Source organism: Apodemus sylvaticus, chromosome 21, assembly GCF_947179515.1.
Source record: "Apodemus sylvaticus chromosome 21, mApoSyl1.1, whole genome shotgun sequence".
Lineage (NCBI taxonomy): Eukaryota > Metazoa > Chordata > Mammalia > Rodentia > Muridae > Apodemus > Apodemus sylvaticus.
The window spans coordinates 41,363,624-41,379,181 of record NC_067492.1 but is presented as its reverse complement, the minus strand read 5'-3'; the positions used below and the strand labels follow the sequence as shown (position 1 = coordinate 41,379,181).

At 47.3% G+C, this 15,558-nt stretch overlaps 1 protein-coding gene across 1 annotated transcript; it reads right to left on the bottom strand.

Moving 5' to 3' along the window:
- Positions 1-1,216: 1,216 nt before the first annotated feature.
- Positions 1,217-15,139, bottom strand: Sall1 (spalt like transcription factor 1). Its single transcript, XM_052167075.1, has 3 exons — positions 15,064-15,139; positions 2,781-6,232; positions 1,217-1,657 (listed from the first exon to the last, which is right to left on the bottom strand). The coding sequence occupies exons 1-3, from the start codon at positions 15,137-15,139 to the stop codon at positions 1,217-1,219; spliced, it is 3,969 nt and encodes a 1,322-aa protein (XP_052023035.1).
- Positions 15,140-15,558: the final 419 nt, after the last annotated feature.

Below are 15,558 nucleotides of genomic sequence, written 5' to 3'. Positions count from 1 at the left end.
AAATGTTAAACTACCTTTAGGGCCCTGGCTAAATAGAAATGTATTTTAAAAACACAGACACAATATGTTGCTTTATCTGTTGCAAAAAAAAAATGTATTTGATTACTTGAGTAAAATTACAGTATCTCTGTTGTTAGTAAGTATTAAATGTTAAAGAATTGGAACCCCCCCTTTCAACTTTCCAAGAAAGTGCATGTAGCAATCCACTTTTTTCCTTCCATACCTAATACAAAATAAACCAACACTATACCTGCTCTTGATCAAGAAGCATTTGCTCTTGTAAGGAACATATGTACATTTTAATGAAAGTGATATTTCTTATTGTATATACAAGAGCATCTACATTTCTCCACTGAAGGTCGTTCAAGTTGCTATCCTTAGCAGCATTGTGAAATTCCAGCACACGTTTTCTACTGTGAATATACCCTACAAGGCAAAAATGCTACGTCTCAGTTTCAACTACCAAAACAACACTTGTGGTTTTTTTTTTCCTCTAAAGAATTCTGCGTGCTTATTACTGTACAGAAACTTATTAACATGGAAGATGACTCAAGTAAAAAGCACAATACAAATAGTTCAAAACGGAAATGGTTAACTCTCTAAAACAAAAACAAAAAAAGCAGGTTGAAGTTTAGAATCAAAATGAAAACAAAACAAAAAAACAAACAAACAACAACAAGGGGGAAAAAAAACAACCACCGTAAGCCTTTCAAATGTTCAGCATGTACTTAAAAGTCCTTCCCTTAAATCTGTTTGGAAAGATTAGACAATGTGTTTGCTGATAAAATTTTCCAGCAGGATCAAAGTGTACATTTATATACAGACTTTATTAGAGATCTAATGTATCACGGAGGCATTGCATCAACACCAGATTCATATTAAACTGGATATAGAAAATAAGTTAATGCCGGATTAAGACCGCCTAGCAGGGCAACTTGCGTTTGCCATAAATGTTACCGCAAGCTCAGAGCACTCTAGTCCATTAGTGTTTAGTCCAAAATACAGAAGACCAAAGTTAATGCTTGCACTCTGTTTGCAAAGCAAGGTTATAGCACTAATAAATAAGCTTTCTTAGAACTCTAGAGGTTGAACAACGTACAAAAAGAATGTCTTCATAATGCAGTTCATAGTCCCAGTGGGCCAAAAGGTTAGGGGCGGGGGCAGGAGGCAACCTCGGGCGACATTCTGAGTGGAAGCGCTCTGGGCTCGGGCAGCTTTAGCTCGTGACTATTTCTTTGCTGTCCTCCACGAAGCGGGTAAAACGGAAGTTGGTTCCGTTCTCGCTGCTCGCCATTTTCTCCAGGCCAGCCAGGGGGGCACTGGGTTCGGAATTCCCCAGCTTTTCTGCGTTCCCTGTCAGCCCACTGATAGGTGAGCTGCTCCCGCTGCCCAGGCTTCCGGGAATTGGAGGGATGCCACCATTCTGAATGACAGAGATCTCGTTGGCCTTCATGGCTAGCCCGTTGGACAGTGCTGCCGTATACTGGTTCCAAAAGCTGGACGGATCCCCGCTTCCTGACCTCGCCGCCAGATCCTTCTGGAACATTTCCGGGAACTTGACAGGATTGCCTCCTAGAAATGTCATGGGGCCATCCACTGAGAGTCGCCGGCCCCGGCGTGCAGGGGTGCTATTCCACATATGAGTGCCCATGTGGACCTGTGATGTAGGTTGGGGAAGAGAGAAAAGGGGAGAAAAAAGAGAGAGCCAGGGGCTTAATAGCTATATCTGTCTCAACTCATATCCCAACACCGGACAAAGCAAGTGGCCTAAATGTCTATTCTTATTACATGACAGACAGGAGAAAAGACACCAGGAACCATCCACTCCCAGGGTCTAGTAATAACATGTTTGCTCTCAGCAGCGCTGGGCTGGCTCTCCTTTTCCTAGGCTAACTCCACCTTACTTACTCTTTTTTTTTATTACCCATATTTAGCTTATAATAGCCTCAAGCAAGCCAGGCAGTCGCAGATAGCTCCTCTCAGGGTTAGAATTGTTATGTCTACTTTCATCGCAGTGGTAAGTATTGTATCTGACACCCTTTACCCTGTAGATGTCCTTTTCAGATGGGAAGAACGTAACCCTCACTGATTGCCCATTGGAGGGCCTGCACAGAGAGAAAGACCAGAAAGTAATTATTCATCCCGCATTACTGGCAGCAACCTCCAGAGGAATACTCTGTCAACAGAAAAATGTACACAGCGAGAGTGCTCAACTGTTGCTCTAGAACGGGGCGTATTTGCTTTATTTCCAACACATATCAGTAGGAAATGTCGTGTAATCAATTATCATAATACCCATTAGCCGAGGAGTGATGTTACTGTTTCTAGAAAAATAAACCATGCTAGACTGGGGTTATGAAAAATAGCTGCATACACCGAAGAGAGCCGCAATTATTAAGTGATATGGGCAGCGTGCGGGCCACACGGAGGTCTTTAATCAATACCCCATGGCAACGCCAGGCTGTCTGATTTGGTAGGTAAAGCAATTCATTTGATGCACTTAAGCTAGACAGCAGAGAGAGGCCTGCTGCTACGCGTAGGTACCAAATTATTCAAGGCGTCGGGAAAGGCAGCAAGCTACAGGCTGCCCTTGTCCCTGCCATGATCCTGACCCCACAAGGCTCCTCCATGTCTCCCCCTTCAGCTGCGTGGAGCAGGTCCCCTTTCCAGAACCTTCTCCTGACTATGCAGCTAAGGGCTCCAGGAGCATGGGCCATCTATCATCAACCAAGGGCATGGGGAAGGGCTTAGGGGCAGTAGGGGGCAGGCTGAACAGGTACCTTCAGATTGCCTTTTGTTGTAAATGCTCTTCCACAGATAGTGCACGCAAAGGGTTTCTCTCCAGTGTGAGTTCTCTCGTGGATCTGCAGGGCACTCGAAGAAGAGAAGGTTTTCCCACATGTGTTACAATAGTGCTGTTTGGGAGTTCTCCGGGGCAGAGCTGGGAGCAGAACCGGGGATGTTGCAGAGGATGACAGAGGCCCCTGAGGGACATGACTAGTGGGGGCGTCCTTACTGTCCTGAGGAGAAACGTGCACAAAGCCGTTGACCTCTGTTTTGATGAGAGATGTCAGCGAGGTGGCGGGAATCACTGCAGAGTTCTGATTGGGGCCGAGGTTGGAACTGGGCTCAAAGAGCTGTGAGGGTAGGTCCCGCATCTGATGTGTCAACATGTGCTGCTTCAAATTACCCTTCGTGGAAAAGCCACGGTTGCAAACTGTGCAAATGAACGGTCTCTCTTTGGTATGACTTCTGTAGTGAATGTCCAAGGCACTCTGACAAGCAAAGGTTTTGCCACAAATGTCACAAGCAGTGTTTTTAAATTTACCCCGGTCTCTGAAAGGGAAGAGGATTCCCAGAGAATCTTCTTTGATGATTTTCTCTGCGTGAGTAGAGGTCAAGTCTAAAGCACCTCCGTTCACTGGGGTGGGAGACAGACCATTGGCGAACTCGCCTGACCCCACTCTCTGTGGCTTTTCCTCCACGCCGGGTGACTTGTGGAATTCTTGGGTGCTGTTGGACGGGGACAGAGCCTGCATGGAAGAGGTAGACTCTGAGATGGCTGGGCTGCCTGCGCTCTGGCTCTCCATGTCGCCACCCACGGAGGATGACTCGTTGGTCAGCACATCCCCTTCCACGGATCCATTGTCCACTGACTTCAGGCTGGCCTGCAGCTGCTCTGCCAGGCCAGCATTGATCATCTTCATCTGATTTTCCAAAGCAGCGATGCTCGACATCTCGAGGGGCAGAGGCGAAGACGACAGGCTGTCTTGGGAAGCGTCCGCTGACTTGGGTGTATCCGGGATGCTGCCCTCAGGACACTCTTCCATATTCTCATCTGAGAAGTTGTCTAAGTCATCGAAATTTTTCTCGTCAAAGGAGCCCGTGTCGGACTCCATGGACTCGGGGTAGTTGTCAGGGACCGGGGTGTTTGGGATCTGACCTCCCATGTGCATACGGATATGCTGTTGGAGGACCACTGCGTTTGTGAACTTCTTCTGACAGATGGGGCAGGAATGCTGGACTCTGAGTGGAGGCATGGCCCGATGGACGCTGTAGTGGGTCTTGAGGTTCCCTTTCGTGGTGAAAGCCCGGCCACAGATCTTACACTTGAAGGGCCTCTCCCCAGTGTGTGTGCGGTAGTGCATTTTCAAGGCGCTCTGACAGCTGAGGACCCGGTGGCAGATAATACACTCATTGGGGTCGGTGGCCTTCTTGTCGATGTTTTCTACCAACTGCTGCAGCTTGGATGTCTCTGAGGCCTGGGCTGAATCTAAGAGTCCCCCGAAAGGAAACTTGGCCTTGAACTGCTCAGACATGAGGGGCAACAGAGGGTTGGTGAAGTTGGTCCCTCCTGGGCCACCGTCGGCCACCGGAGAGTTCAGGGTACTGTTGCCCGCTGGCGGGACGGAGCTTGTCACGTTACTCTCTTCACCTTTGCCACCAAAGGGTGGCATGGCTGACCCTTCAGTTTCCTCTGGGACCCCACTGGGGTTTCTTGTGGCCAGATCAGGGGCCCCAGAGTCACTTTTGACTGAGCCTTGGGGACTGACAGCAGAATGGCTAATAGGGATGGGGGCTGGCTCCTCCGTCTTGATGAATGGCGTGAGGCTTGGGAGGGTCGGAGGCAATGGAAGGCCAACAGAAGTGGTCAGAGTGGGCAGGACTGGCTTGGTGTCTAGCCAGCTGGTGACTGGCTTCTCTGGAGGAATGGACATGCCGTAGGGGATGCCGGTGCTCGTGGGGACGTTGTCCAGGTGTTCCGGTACGGGGTACGGGTTCATCTGGATGTGGGGGTACTTCTCTTTGTGGCGCTGGAAATGGACTTTCAGGTTGCCCTTGGTGGAGAACCTGTTCCCACAGATGTTACACTTGAATGGCCTCTCTCCAGTATGGGAGCGCAAGTGGATCTGCAAGGCACTGTCACTCCCAAAGACCTTTGCACAGAACCTGCACTTGTGTTTAAAGAATGCCTCGTCTGAAGTGCTTTTCGCTTCAAAGGCAGTGACATTTGGTGGCTTGCTTTTTCTTTGCTGGGCCAAGGCAGACAGGGAGTTCAAATCTTCTGCGGTTGTTGCAATGTTAGGCAAAGGGGTAGGAAAAACAGCGTTGGCTGGGGTTGGCTGAGGTAGAAGTGGGTTAGATGCAGGACTCAACAGACTGCTTATTGCGAATGCTGGTGAGGAGGATGCTGAGACGGCCGGGGAGCTGACATGGGAGGCACCAGCATTGGAAGCCACTTTTTCTGAGGACGGGGTGGGAACTGCAGCCGTCACGATGCTCACGTTGGGAGAAGTGCCACTACTGGGCGTGACGATGGCGCCCGCGCTGCTCTGAGGTAGCTGGACTGGGGGGAGCTGCTTCACACCGCTGATGTTGGCAGATTGGCTAGCAAGGCTCTGTGCTAACCCAGCGGCCACCGCCAGCTGCTGGGACAAATGGGAGCTCAGTGTGGTCAAGGGGTTGGCAGATGTTCGTAAAGTACCTTGAGAAGGGACAGAAGGCGCTGGCAGGTCTGCGCTCTGAGAAGCCAGCAGCAGTATTTGGTGCCGAATCTGCTCTATGAGCTGCAGCTGGTGGATCTGCTGCTGCTGCAGAGCCAGGAGTTGCTCCATGAGGGTTGAGATGAGCAGCTTGCCTCCGGAGGCGCCCCCACACCTCGCTTCCTGGGAGAACTGGGCCACCGCCACCTTGGTGCTCTGGAGATTCTCAATGATGACGTTGCTGTTGATCACCGAGAAGTTGCCCAGTGTCGTCAGGTCCCCGAGTTGAGGTAGAGAGGTTGTGATCGCTGAGGTACCCGTGGAAGAGCCGCTGTGGCAGCTTGGGGTGATGATGCTGGTGACACCGCTCACAGTGCTGCCACTGCTGCCTCCGCCGCCGGTGGTAGTGGTGGTGGTGGTGGTGGTGGCGACGACTGGGACCTCCACCTCCATGGACTCTTCCCTGTCAAGTCCCTTGTGTTCTGAAAGGTCACTGCCGTCTTCTTGGTCTGCTTTATTGACCACGTCTTTCATTTGCTCGTCAGGGTTATTGAGAGACGGGCCAGGAGGGAAGGTTTTTGGTGGGGAGGCTGGACTTTCATTGACAATCAAAACTAATTGATTCTTAGTGCAGCTCTTTTTGTGGAGCAGAAGGTCTGATAATTCAAAGAATTCAGCGCAGCACCGGCCACAGACGTGGGCATCCTTGCTCTTAGTGGGGCGACTTGGTTGACACTTCTCTGTGTCCCCTATAAACATCAAAAAAGTGCAGGGTTAAAACGAAGCCAGGACAGACTATCAGTAACGACTTGAAAATGATAGAGAGGGCCATAAACGTTTCCTATCTGCAAAACTCCAAATGTGGCCCCTGAAAGCCAGGCCGTGTTTCCTGGGATGCTGGGGGACTCCTGTCCAGCTGGTATTTTGGATACTTAAGGCCGTTAGATAATTCATCAAAATATAAAATACCATGAAGGGAGGACATTGGTACATAATGAAATTCCATAGCAAAATATTGATTTCCAATATTTTATACACTGATTGTCTACTTGCCGGGAGAGGGTCCCTCAAGCACACTGAGGACTTATTAGGCTCTTGAGTTTCTGTCAACCTTATTCATTTTCAGCTGATGCAAAGATATCTGTGGCACTCTGTTCTGTCACTAAACTAATTTGTAGTCATTCAGGTTCCAATCAGTTGTTGACAAGGGGGAAAAATGCATATCACCCAGCTGGGGACTGATGACTTCAGAATCACCTCAAGTCCCTGCCTGGAACCTGAGCTCAGGCCAGTGGTGACAAACACAGCTCAGTCTCACTGGGAACAGACTCACTTCAAACTAGAAAGCAACACCCACACATGCAAAATGAAGCGAACTCGGGATTGTAATCCTTGTCTGGTATCCATGTATCACCCGACAGACACGTATTTTTCAAATTCAGGGATGAGCTCTGCTGCTCATTCTCCTAAGCAAAGAAGAGATGACATCACGTTCCAAGGGGCGACGTTCTAAGTAACTCCACAAAGGTGGTCTTTCTGTCTCTAAAAACTGGCGTGGCATCCACTGTTCTGCTAAATACTAGCTGAGGAGGAATGTGCTGAAAAGTCGTCCCTTCCTTAAGAAATAGTGCTCGCAGGAGAATTTGGCAATTCTTGTCTGAATGCCTTTAAAAATACTTTGCTTTTTATCCTGAACACACACACACACACACACACACACACACACACACACATACACACACACACACACACACACATGCGCGCGTGTGTGCGTGATATATAAGATAAGATATATATCTTACATCCACACACACACATCCACATTCCTTGATTGTTTGGCTTCACTGGTTGCTCAGATGTCTTCTCACTAAGATCCATTTGTAAATTAAACATCAAAATCTCCAACTCCAAGCTAACATCCTATTCAAAGACAGGATGGCATCCCCTTGTTTGTTCAGCATGGGGAACACCAGCTCCTGTTGTACAAATGGTGTGTGGTCATCTCCAAGGCTGTGAAAAAAAAAAACTGTTTAATTCAAGGATTACCTCCCTGCATGCTTTTCTACAGAGCTGAATCAGATAATAGGTAGTTTCCATGACTTCCAAATTGAATCTTCTAGAAAACTTGCAGGAGGAGAAAAAAAAAAGTAATTGCAGATATGAATACATGGGAAATCAAAATGCTGCCTACCCCACAAATCCCAGTCAACCCAGAGTGCAGTCAAAAGAGCCAGAGGTTACCTTTCTGGATTAAGTATCTAAAAAGCTAGGAAGAGTTTTGCATTTCAGAAAATACAATTAACACCTAAACAGTGACTTGTGAAAATTCCTTAACTCTATCTGCCTGGAGTGATACTGAGGTTGATTAGGGCCCCTGGTACAGCGTGCTGGTCTGAGGAGCAGAGCGTCGCATGCACACTCTTCTCACTGGGAGAGTTACTTTAGTGGCTGAGTTATATTTAATAAGCCAGCTTTCCTAATCCCCATCTTTAAATCTACACGGGGTCACAGCGCAACATGCATTAACAACACCAAACAAATCGCAGTTGTAGCAGAAAATACCAATAATGATTCAGTTTTAATTTAATGTTTAATCATCCTAATTGGCAGCAGATTCCCATGCTTGCTGAAGGTGCTGTTTTAAGCACGTTCTGTCTCTTCCTTCTGCCTTGAAATAATACAAACAAAATATTAAACGAAATTTGCTAAAGTTACCCTGCTTCACTCGGGACAAAAATGATGTGACAAAAAATTCTGTGTGAAGCTTCGTATTTTGACAACTGATTTTAAATGATGCCCCCATTTCAGATGCTTATTTTAAACTACGAAACGCAATTCCTAATATATTCAACAGAAATGTTATTTCTTTCTCTTTGCACATTTCCATATGTAATGGTTATGTTTCCATCTACTTTTACAGCCAATTATGAAGGAACAAAAGCTATTCTGTTTGTTCACACATTTTCAACAAAATGCATTAAAACTATTATGTCAGCATGTTCTATTAAGCTCTGCATTCAGTGGAAAATACTTTTCAACCAGCTCACATTTATCAAAACATAAAGCCACTTTAAAACACAGTTTTGCTTGGTCAGCTGGGCTTAGACAAATAATGACAGATTCAGAACTAAATAACCAGCAAGGGAAATCAGAAAACTGACTTCATCAATTGTACACATTACAATGTGGTTGCTTCAAATATTTAGCACATCTGTGCTCACGGTTAAAGGGCATTTTAATTCTTTATAACTTGCAAATATCTGATATTCTCATAATATATAGAAAAAAAATAAAAGGAAGGTTACTTTAGAAGGTTACACCGATTACTACTTCCCTGCACTGGGGTTCTACATTTGTGCCGCTGTAAGACTCACTTGAGAGAATTTTCAAGTTTTTCAAACTGAACATTTTTATATTTAGGATTATGCTAATTAGATGGAAAATATAGACGCTTAGACATTAATGCCTACTTGCTTCTGAGAGAGAGCCCCTCTGAAAAAGTTGGCCATATTTGAGCTTCGATTTTCACAATTTAGTAAGCTGACATTTGATCTCACTGTACCATCAGCTAATTTAATTTCCTGATGCTTATGAACAATCTGCTTCCTCCCAAATCCTGGCATCTATTTTGATTCAGTTCAGAAGCAGGTGTTGCTCCTCTCTCCAGTGCCTAACTTTAAACCTATCTGCGATGTGAACAGAATTCCAGCGAAGTAGTTCCAAGAGAAAGAAGATAGGCCAGGGAAACCAGCATGGATCTTTAGCCCCAATTACTAAAAGTTGCAATTAGATAACAAGCAGGCAGACACACACACACACACACACACACACACACACACACACACACCTGTGTTCTTGTATCTCTTTCAATACTTTCGTTACACAGATGGCAACTGTGACCTCCTTATAGTAACTACAGTTCCCTTGTTCCTCCTATTGTGGTGAAAATCACATTCCAGATCCTTTTCTCTGGATTTTGCATTCACATAAATGGTGTAATTCCAGCCAGATAAGAACATTTACAAAGGAAGAGCTTCCCCCCAACCCCCAGCAAACCCCAAAAGATGCTTAGAATTTCTCTTCTTTTTTGAAGGAAGGAGGAGATATTGTATCGTTACCAAATTGACACTAAAATTCCAGATGTTTAAGCTCTTGCTGAACTATTTAGGTACCCAATTCAAATTTGTCACTTTTTATTCTCTTAACCAAATGCAGCAGAATTTGGAAGCAGGAAAATAAAGTGTTGCAGCCTGTCTACTCGGAAAGCAAAAATAAAACTATGCCTTGCATAGAAAGGTTCAGCCAGTCAGGAAAAGAAAAAAAGGAAAACAAAAACAAAACAGAAAGCAAAGCAAAGCAAAGCAAAACAAAACAAAAAACTAGAAACCAACCACCAGGCTCTACCAGATTTAGTTTTCTCTCTGGTAGGGCCTCAGAAAGATACTTAACACTACTTGCCAGTACCTTAAGACTGCATTAGCATTTCTTAATAGAATTCAAACAATAGTGGACTTGGGGCCCCTAATTTTAACAGGCTGTTCCTTCCCACAGACCTGCTTGCAGAGGTGGTCATGAACATATTTGATTGAGTGATGCGATATCTTTTTGTTTTATTTTTTAAAGCAGGATCTGAATGTCCAACTTAAGGTTCCAGAAAAAAAAAAGCTGTAAATACGACATATGCTGCACATATTTTCTGTAATGTCTGAAGTTCCTTTTATCCAGCATGCAATCAAATGACAAATGAACTGGCCTCCTTCAAGTTTACAGTGCCAGCCCTGGTTGTGTGGAAGGAAACAAGAGAAATCTCTGGGAAAAAAAAATAACATGGACAAGATACTCCATTTAAAGTTCTGGTCCAGGCCCACCTCTGGCTCACAATGAAAGGGGAAAATGTCTTCCCCATGGATGATTCAAACTGAACACTAGATGGGGATCCAACAGCAAGGGTTTGTTCACAAACTGCTTTGTGGCTTTCCTATTCCAGTGACGCGTAAAAGAGAGACTCCTTAAGGCGAGATCTAAACACTGACTACACAAACATTGGCAAAGTCACAAGAAACTAAATCCCTGTTGTTGGAGGGTGAGGCTGAGCCGTGGGAACTACCTGTCAATCTTCCCCTTTGGGGGTCTGGCATCTGGGGGTGGCAGGGGAATAAGGTTAGGAAAAAAAAGCCAAGCTGATAAGGAGAAACTAAAATAAACTACCAAGTTCCTGCTAAGTGACTAGCAAGACTCAAATTGGGGGTCACCGGGAAGACACTGAAGGACACATTATGATCTGGACCTTGTCACCTCTGCATGGGAGGAGGCTGGCAAAGGTTAAAACAGCTCTACACGTCCAGGTTTTCTAAAGCCTGGCACACCAACTTTTTTCCTTTCTTGGGGGGAGGAGCGTCAAGCCTCAGTCCTTTTCTCTCTCCTCGAAGAAGAACATTTTGGAACACAGGCTTTCTGCACCAGGGACTGTGTCGGAAAAACCACGTTTAGGCTGCAGAAGAATTTCGATTTTTCTGGTTACTACACACTGAGTGAGATTGGCTAAATTTTGAAACCCGGAACCTGCCTGAATCCCTCCTCCCACAGCACTCCAGACTCTCTACCAGAAAAATGTGGGCTTTTGACTTCTGAAGGATATTGTTAGTAAAAAGACAACTCTGAAGCCTCCAACCAAAGAGAAAAGAAACAGCTTCCCAAACAGCACCCTATAATTTGGGACTTGTGCCCTGAGCCATTGCAGAAACTGGATGTAAAATACACCAACAAATGCTCAAGACCGAAAAGCCACCTTCGCACAGTTTATCTCCTTCCTTGATCAGGCTTTGCCGTATGTTTGTTTTTTAACGTTTTAGAAAGTATTTGCAGCCTGAAGCAAATCTCAACAAAACAAAACAAGACCAAAAAACAGTTCACATTTTCTCATCCAGAATCTTCTATTATGCCAAACTTAAAATAGGCTTGATGAAATATGAATTCTTTCTAACTGCCTTATCTTGCAGGTGTCAGGGTTTTGTGTTTTTGTTTTGTTTTGTTTTGTTTTTAAAGAGAGAATTCATTACAGTCCTCTCTAACCTTTTGGGCCCAGAAATCAATGTGCGGTCATTAAACTACTTACAATGAGCAAATTACCTTGGTAAATAATAGAATTTCTTTATTAATATGAGTAAGAAGGTTTTTTTTTCAGGTATTTCTTAGGAGAGTCAATGCTTTCTCCTCAATTCCCGATGTTTTAAGTGTTTTCTAATATCCTTTTCTTTAAAAAGCTGAGCAGCAAAAATACTTAAACGAAGGGAGTCAGAATGGGGCCTGTCAGAAACTGTAGGAATCTTGACACCATCACCAAATGGAGTGAACCAAACCAAACAAAAACCTTCACACACACACACACACACACACACACACACACACACACACACACACACACACACACAGAGGCACGCACCTGGAAATCCAAACTCAAAGAAAAGTAACCACATATTAAATCATTAGATTCACAGATTCCCTTTCCCAAGACTTATCCATCATGGTAAATAATCCTTCCAAGGTTACTTATCTATCTACGAGTAACTGGAGACTTGTTGAATATCTTTTAAGAGATGAACCCTGCTTACCACAGCCTAGATTTCATAAGAAACAGGAAAAATAAAAATAATACAGAAATACTCAAGTAGAATAAACTATCAAGGTTCTAAGATTAACTAAATAATCTAAGATCAACTTGATAATCTTTTTTTTTTTTTAAATCGAGTGGAGGTGTCAGAATGGCTACTTAGCAAGGCCCAGCTTTCTTTGTAAAACTCAAACACGACACATTCTACATATTTATGGATGAGGCCACGGACCGTAGAGGCAGAGTGGCTGCTTCAGGACCACTGTGGCTGGCTCTGAAAACTTTTCTAGGTTTCACTCTGTGTAGAAGTCAGACCGTTTGGGGGGACAACACGGAAGAAGGGCCTACGCAAGATCTAGTTTGGTAATGTCTGATATTTCATGTGCTGCCTGTAATAAGACCCTCTTGAGACAGGAGGAAGGGTAAGGCTGGCATCTGAGTAAGGGATTGCCTTCCAAAGTAAAAACCCCACCGCCCAGCAGCGCCTTCCCAGGCACATGTTCTGTGGAGGGAAATAGATGGAGATTGCTGGACTCGCTGCGGGAAGAGTCGACTTTTAAAAGCAAATGTGAGAGCTGTCATGAACTTCACTCCTATGCATCTCACAACTATTCCCAAATGAAAAGATTTGGGGCATGGCGGGCCCTCCTGACTGTCAGCTGGCGGGGAGGGCAGCTTGTGTAGGAGTACTGTTACAGCACACTAAATCCTGTAACCCTATTACAAAACCTGCCCTCTAGGCAACTTTTCTCAAACTTATTGTTCAGCCATGTAAAAACAGTCATAACCTAAAACTATTACTACTGAAGAAAAGGGGGGAGTAAAGAACTGGCCCGGGAGGGGTGTTTCCTAGGGTGTCCAGGATAATCACTGCTTTGTCGACAATGAGCCAGCTCTTAGGAAGAAAAAGGGAGAAATTAAGTGAAAAAGAAGGAATAGAAAGAAAGGAAACTTGATTCAGTTCCTTAATTAACTTACCTCAAAGCTCAAATAAACTAAAAAAAAAAAAGTTCTAGTAAATAATAATTGTAAGAGGCAGTGAATTCCTTTAATGCTATCGCTTTATGAGAAGCTTTAACTATTAAAAATTCCAGATCCAGACTCAAAGCAAAGAACTAGCAAGCATCTTTTCTTCCGAAGCCCGAGGTGGTTGGTGTTAGTTTTGAAATGTTTTGCGTGGAAAATCCGAACAACCAGTACAAATTAAAAAAAAAAAAATCAAAAACCAAAAAAAACACCTCTCTTCCTCCAGGTTGTACCCCCCCCCTGTATATGCAAATTGTTAAGTTTTAACAGCATCCCGGTGCAAAGGCCTCACTTTAGGAAAGATTGTTGTGGGGGCGTCAGGAAGCCTAAGAAACTATCTGAGAAAATCCACAAAAATAGTTCGAGTGGTCGCTGCGGCCTTGGCTAATCTCATCTGGTTTTACCCTCAAACCGGTTCTTTTGGGGTGGGAAGCCGGGTGTGTTTCAAGGGATCTTTCCGGAGGGCTCGGAGATTCACACTAGTGAGGTATCGAGCTTTAAAAGGTGCTGGGCGAAACAGTTGCCTTAATGGCTCTCAGGTCGCCTGAAAAAAATGTCCAGGTGTCTCAGGACACCAGGACTGCCCTCTCCTAACAGCGAGGAGGAAGTAAGCTGGCGGTCCCATGTCGCTCGCGTCCCCGCACCTACAGCCGCTCAGAGCCAGGCCTCTGGGGACGGAGCCTGCGACGTGGGGCTCCAGCGCCCGCAGAGCGGAGTGACCAGAGGTGAGGATCTCAGGTCACGCTTCCGAGCTCGGCTGGGGTGCAGCTCCCTCTTCCTCGTCCGGGATCAAGGATCCCGAGGGGCGGCTGGAGCCGCCGAGCCTCGGGTCGGGTCCCTCTCCGGCCGACGCAGCGGAGAGTCAGGCACAGAGCCCGGTGACCCCGGGACAGAGCGGAGCCTCTGGCCTGGGAGCTCGGAAACTCTGCCCTGAAACAGCTCAGGTCAAGCTGGGGTCGGACAGGGGTCTTCCCTCAGTAGTCCCAGTTCCCGGTGCGATCTCTCCTATTCTAGGCCACAGTTCCCGCACACAAACTTTTCCCGACTCATCCCGTCCTTTCGGAGTCCTGCCTTCGTCGCCCGGCTAGCTCCAGGGGGCTGGCGGGTTAACACCCGGGACCCGAGGAAGTGTCCAACGACCCTTTCCAGAACGGGTCGGGAAGGATGGGACTCCATAATACGTAGGGAGCACACATCCAATCCCGGCATTGACGGGTTATGGGTGCAAGTGTGGAGAGAGACGACAGGAGGACAAACTTGGGAAGCCGGACCAAGCGACACTTCCCTGTCCCTAAGCCAGTCTCCAGAGCGACCGGCAGCACTCGGCCGCGACCCCAGGATGTCGCTTCTTCACCCAATCCCCAGCTCTCACGGCTCGGAACCCCCAAAGATACTACATTGCGCCCGCTAGCCAAGTGGGGAACGAGAGAGTTTGGGGGGGGATACGGCGAGTTCCCCACGCGCTCGGCGATCAGCCACCCGCACGAAGTAAACTTCTTTAACGTTGGCCGCAGGGCTTGGCGGCGAGGCCCAGGCGACAGAGGCCCAACCCGGGGACCAGGGTGGCGCGCGGGGAGCGGGAGAGACCTCGCGTGGACAGCCACGGATGGCTTCTGCCCGCGAGATCGCCCCTCGGGGCTCTAGGGTCGTGGCCGCGGCTCCTCGGACCCGCTGGGCGGAGGAGAGAGCCAGCCGGGTCGACCCTACTCCGCCCAATCGAGGACTCGGAACTCCGGAAAGCTCCAGCCGGGATAGCTGGTTCTCCCGGGACAGGGGGAAACCTGGCCCGGCAAATTGAAATCGAGGAAGCATGAAATAAAATCAGACGCGCCGAGTGTAGAAGGCGAGAACGGCGGTGGGCGCGGGACCCGCCGCGTGTGCGTGGGTCCGAGTGTGTGTGTGAGTGCGTGTCTGTGTGTCCGCAGCGCGGGCCGGAGCACTCACCATCTCGCCGGGGGAGCGAGGCCACTTCAGGGTCGGATTGGAAATGTTGAGGCTTCGCTTGCTTCCTCCGCGACATGCTGGCTCAAACATCAGCTGGGGCAGAATAAAAAATTACTAAAAAAAAATCTTCTCAAAATTACGGAAATCGAGCGGCGGCGGCGGCTCCCCCCGCCCGCCGGCCCGCCCGCCCCCTCCCCGGCTCCCCGGCCCCGGGCACAGCGCGCATGTGTCCTGCTATAATTATGATTATCAATAATGCATTGCGATTAATCATAGAGGGGCTCTTTGAAAGGCGATTGGCACCGGGCCAGCGCTATTCAAACCCGCTCGCCTTAATCAATTAGTTCGTGATTTGCTGCAGACCCCTGTCTCTCCGCGCGCTGGCCCAATAAGCCGGCCGCGGGGCTGGCTCTGCGCGCTGCGCCGCCCGACTCTAGGTTAACCCTCTTGGCGACCGCCCGGGACTCCGCGGCCGGGCCGCCGGGGGCCTGCCTC